We start from the raw sequence: 4,807 nt of genomic DNA, 5'->3' as shown, positions 1-4,807 counted from the left end.
ATCCTATTGTCAGCCTGGCATGTCTTTACAAATGACATGTCATTTATAAAGATATGGGGGTGGCCCAGTTAAGAACATAAATAATACCAATAAATGAACGAATGATGTCCAGAGTGCCACATATGGTTCCTAATCTTAAAATGTAGAAAACATTCAGCTACAAGGGTGGCCTGGGGTTGAACAGTCCAAGTGATAAAGCTTTGTATTTACAGTAAAAGTGTCATCTTGTCTCATCAGTCTTGTACATATTAGTCTTTAATTACTAGTTTATATTTTTAGTTAATTGTTCATATTTAATGTTTACTTTGTACAAAGAGAGCGCAGTCTACTGAAGTTAAATTCATCAATAGTTTTCCCCTTTGAAAGACGCAAGGCAAATTCCTTCCATTTCACCATGTTGCTACAATGATCTTCACTGTTTTCAGGCTGTTTCAGCAGTGCACCTATGTTGACCCAATCCCGCTGTTCCTCGGCTGCCAGTTTTAAGGACTTTTTGGAAAATAATTTGCAGCAAAAGCAATAGACTGCATCTTTACTTCTTGAATAAGTCAGCCAGCTACGCTTGACTTTTTCCCCATTGACTAGCTGTCTGTAGGTATAATGATAATGAAAACTTCGGCCATCATGCCGTTTGGGGAATGAAAAGTTCTCCTTAATAGACAGTGATCCTCTGATCACCTGCTCAGTCCTGTCTGAATCTGAGAGGAAAGAAGGCCACTCAGCTGGGTCAACTGGCGGAGCTGATGATGGTCCATGGTGTGAAGGGGACGTTGTGGTGGAAGTTGCTGAGGAAGTGACCAAAGAAAGACAATGACTAAAAAAGAAGGACCTATAAGGTCATTAAATTGCACTGTTGGACATAATTATTAACCTCAGAATGTTCTGCAGTACAATGAGCAATTATAAAGGGTGTTTTGCAGTTAACTTACTAGATAAATCAGCTGTGGTTTCAGACATAGAGGGGACAGTGGGCACAGAGGATGGAGGTGTGTGAGAGAGCACTGTAGAGGATGGAGATGGACCTAAGATGAAATACATACATACATACATATAGGCACACATATTAATGAGATACTTTGACTATATTAATTTCCCTTCAGGTGTAATGTTTATACTAAGAAATTAAATGTATACTGTATGGTGACAGTCTTTTCCTCACCTGATTCATCACTCACAGTTGAGCCTGAGGATGTGGACTGGCTCTGGGCTGATTCTGTGCCTCCAAAGTATTTTAACAATGCTCCTGGGGAAGTTTCACATAACTTATGAGTTGATGTAAAAAATAATGTTTATTTTACTCACATAAATTACCGTGCTCTGCTGCAAACAATTTGTGCAAATAACATATCTCACTAGTAACCTGATGCTAAAAACATATTGCTAGCACCGCGCTAGCTAGCTAACGTCACCTAGCTAAAGCTAATTACAGCTACAAATCTCTTTGATAAACTTTTTATTACCAAGTCATGCAAACATACCTTTATCATGGCATTTTTTCTCCTCTTCCACTTTCTTCTTCTTCCTTTTTTCTGCACCTGAAGGATATGTCCTTTTTTGTGACATTGTTTTGCCTCTATCTGCGCTTTTGATGCCCAGTGCGCACTGGCATTGCACGGCGGGCGGCAAACGTCACAGGTGCAGCAGAGGCAGCTTTACATTTAAAGAGAGGCAGGAAGAATCACTAGGCCTAGATCAGCAGCAGCACTCTGTTGACCTAAAATTGTGTTTTTGTACAATAATATATCTTTGATCATTTAGAAATCATCAGTCAGACTCGTACATGCAAAAAATAAAAAATAAGAATTTTTTGTTAATTGCTTTTGGGGGCCCCCTGGTGGCCGCGAGGCCCTAAGCAAGCGCTTAGTGCGCTTATGCCTTGGGCCGGCTCTGAGCTCGTGTATGTGTGTGCGTTACTTTCAACCGATTAACAAGTTACCGCTGGTTAATAAAGCGATTGAGCAGCACATCATCGTCTGTGTGACTCCTTCTCCACTGCGGGGCATTACATTGGTGTCAGAAGTGCTTCGATTTCAACCCGTTGCCGCCCGCATTTTGGAGAGAGGATGTTCGCCGACCGCAGCGCTCGAGTGAAGGTAGAGAGAGGAACTGGAGAGTGTGCGATTGACATGCCGGACGCAGTTTGCGTCGAGCACGGACGCCATGAAGCCAGCGTGTCGCGCCACATGGACAACAGTACCGCCATGACGGAGCGGCGTCATGACGCAGAAGCGCATGCGCCGCCGCCGAATGTAAACAAACATGGCGGCGCCCATGAGTTTGTGTGCGAAGCATTGAGGACACTGAAGTTTTCCAGGAAAGGAAGCTGGGAAGCTTATAAAATTCAGTTTGAGCTTGTGGCTAATAAAGCAGGCTGGACTGAGGAGGTGAGGGCAATACAGTTGGCTTTGTCACTGACAGAAGAAGCTGCTTCCTGTTTGCTCCTGCTGAACCCGGAAGAGAGACTAGATTACAGTGCGCTGGTTGCTGCGCTGCAAAGGCGTTTTGGAGAGTTTGACTTGAGAGACTCTTTGCGCTGTGAGTTTAAGCACCGTGACAGGCTACCGGGTGAGTCGCTTCGGTGCCTTGCTCATGGGATCGAGAGGATGGGTCGGCGTGCGTATATCGGAATGCCCAACGCAATCCAAAACGAACTGATACGTGATCAATTCATCCAAGCACTGAAACCGGATGAACTGCGCTTGCGCGTCCAGCTTGCCCACCCCACTGCCTTGGCAGATGCACTCGAACTCGCTATGGAGAGAGAGATCGCCACTGGGGCAGCACTTGAGACATTTTCCCGCCCAGTTTCGGCTGCATCGTTTACGCAGGGAGCGGAGCAAAGACCGGCGTGGGTGGAGGAACTTGTATGTGCGCTGCAGACCCGCCCAACACAGTATGAGGAAAAGAAGGACAGACGAGCGTGCACTGCTGTCTGCTGGGGGTGTGGACAACTTGGCCACCTGCTGCGGCGCTGTCCAAATAGAAAGGACCAGCAGGGAAACGGGAGAGGGTCCGTGTAGCCCGGACGACCCTTTAGCCAGTTACCGGGAGCACCAGCCCTCGAGTGACGAGACTGTTGTGACTGTGGGCTGGACAGAAGTGGGGGACCCATGTCATGTTTTCGTGTAGATTGGGGACGTGGCCTGCACAGCCCTGGTGGATACTGGATCTTCAGCCACGATTGTGAGACCGGACGTTGTTCCAGCTGGAACCGTTTTAGAACCAAGTCTCACCAGATTAAAGACAGTGACTGGGGAAATAGCCCAGATGAAAGGCAGAGCGACATTTATGTTTATAATCGGAGGCTTGTCAGCAACATTTTCCGCTTGGGTGGCGGATACCTGGGGTCTGCGGTGCTCGTTCTGCCGAGTGGCCAGCAAGTAAAGCTGACCGCTCCCACTGAACGGACTGTGGCTGTGTCCGTCAACACCGCAGTCGCCAGTCCGACAACATGGGAAGAGGCTGTCAGGCCCCCCATAGAAAGGGATGAGGCAATCAGGGAGCTCGCAGCCAAGAGGACACCATCCACCACGCAGCAGCCACCGATAATGGGGGCAGAGTCCGCTCGCCCTGAAGAATCAAGTCCAAAGTGGGGGGCGACGTCATCCAGGCCGTCCACAACAATAGCGGTCCGCTCCATCTGGGAAAAGAACTGCGTCGGCCTCGAAGGGGAGCAGCGCGAGCGGCTGTGGCACGTACTGTGGGACTTTAAAGACATTTTCGCCTTCAATGAAAATGAGGTGGGTCTCACCCATCTGGTTGAACACCACATCGACACGGGGGATGCGCGGCCAATCAAGGTGCGCCCCCGTCGCTTTCCCATGATCCGGCAGGAGGCGGCTGATAGAGAGGTCCACGCCATGCTCGAGGCGGGAATCATAGAACCCTCTGACAGTCCGTGGGCGTCTGGCGTGGTCATGGCTCCCAGGAAGAACAGCACGAGGCCGCGGTTCTGTGTGGACTACAGGCCGCTGAATAAGGTGACAAAAAAGGATTGTTACCCACTCCCGCGGGTCGATGAAACGTTGGACCTGGTCTCAGGGTCCTCGTGGTTTTCGTCGCTCGACCTGCGCAGTGGATACTGGCAGGTCCCACTCACCTCTGAGTCACGACAGAAGACAGCGTTCTGCACCACCAGGGGCCACTGGCAATTCAAGGTCATGAGTTTTGGGCTCTGCAACGCACCAGGGACATTTGAGCGACTGATGGACACAGTGCTCGCTAACATCCCCAGGCAAGAGTGCTTGGTCTACTTGGACGATGTCCTCGTCCATGGACGGTCCTTTCAGTCAGCCCTTGATTCCTTGAGGCTGGTGCTGGAAAGGATTGCGGCAGCTGGACTGAAACTACACCCAGAGAAGTGCCATTTCATGCGGCGTGAGGTGGAGTTTCTGGGCCACAAGGTGGACGGAAGCGGCATCAGCACGCTGGAGGAGAAGATCAGCGCTATCAGAGACTGGCCAATTCCGAAGGACCAGAAGCAGCTAAAAAGCTTCTTGGGACTTGCCTCATATTATTGGCATTTTGTAAAGGGATTTTCCTGCAGTGCCGCACCGTTGTTTAGCCTCCTTCAGAACGATCAGATGTTCGTGTGGACGCCGGACTGTCAGGAGGCATTTTCTGGGCTCAAGAAGGCCCTCATGAATGCTCCTGTCCTCACTACTCCAGACCCAGCTAAGCCTTTTGTGCTAGATACGGACGCCAGTAATGTTGGTATGGGCGCGGTGCTGTCGCAGGTGGGCCCAGAAGGTGAACGGGTGGTGGCTTACTTCAGCCGCACCTTCAACAAGAGTGAGCGGCGGTACTG

General features: G+C 49.7%; 1 protein-coding gene across 1 annotated transcript in view; it reads right to left on the bottom strand.

The window, feature by feature from the left end:
- The window catches only part of LOC133617422 (zinc finger MYM-type protein 5-like), a 1,933-nt gene extending 118 nt beyond the window's left edge, over positions 1 to 1,815 (bottom strand). Inside the window, exons 1-4 of the mRNA XM_061977370.2 lie at positions 1,479 to 1,815; positions 1,160 to 1,243; positions 930 to 1,022; positions 1 to 785 (exon numbers count right to left, since the gene is read on the bottom strand). The exon at positions 1 to 785 is cut by the window's left edge and continues 118 nt beyond it. Coding sequence (XP_061833354.1) covers positions 301 to 785; positions 930 to 1,022; positions 1,160 to 1,243; positions 1,479 to 1,563 — 747 coding nt within the window. The 5' untranslated portion in view covers positions 1,564 to 1,815 and the 3' untranslated portion in view covers positions 1 to 300. The remainder of the gene's footprint in view (positions 786 to 929; positions 1,023 to 1,159; positions 1,244 to 1,478) is intronic.
- Positions 1,816 to 4,807: the final 2,992 nt, after the last annotated feature.

Source organism: Nerophis lumbriciformis, linkage group LG16 (assembly GCF_033978685.3).
Source record: "Nerophis lumbriciformis linkage group LG16, RoL_Nlum_v2.1, whole genome shotgun sequence".
NCBI classification, from domain to species: domain Eukaryota; kingdom Metazoa; phylum Chordata; class Actinopteri; order Syngnathiformes; family Syngnathidae; genus Nerophis; species Nerophis lumbriciformis.
This window is presented reverse-complemented; position numbering and strand designations above follow the sequence as displayed.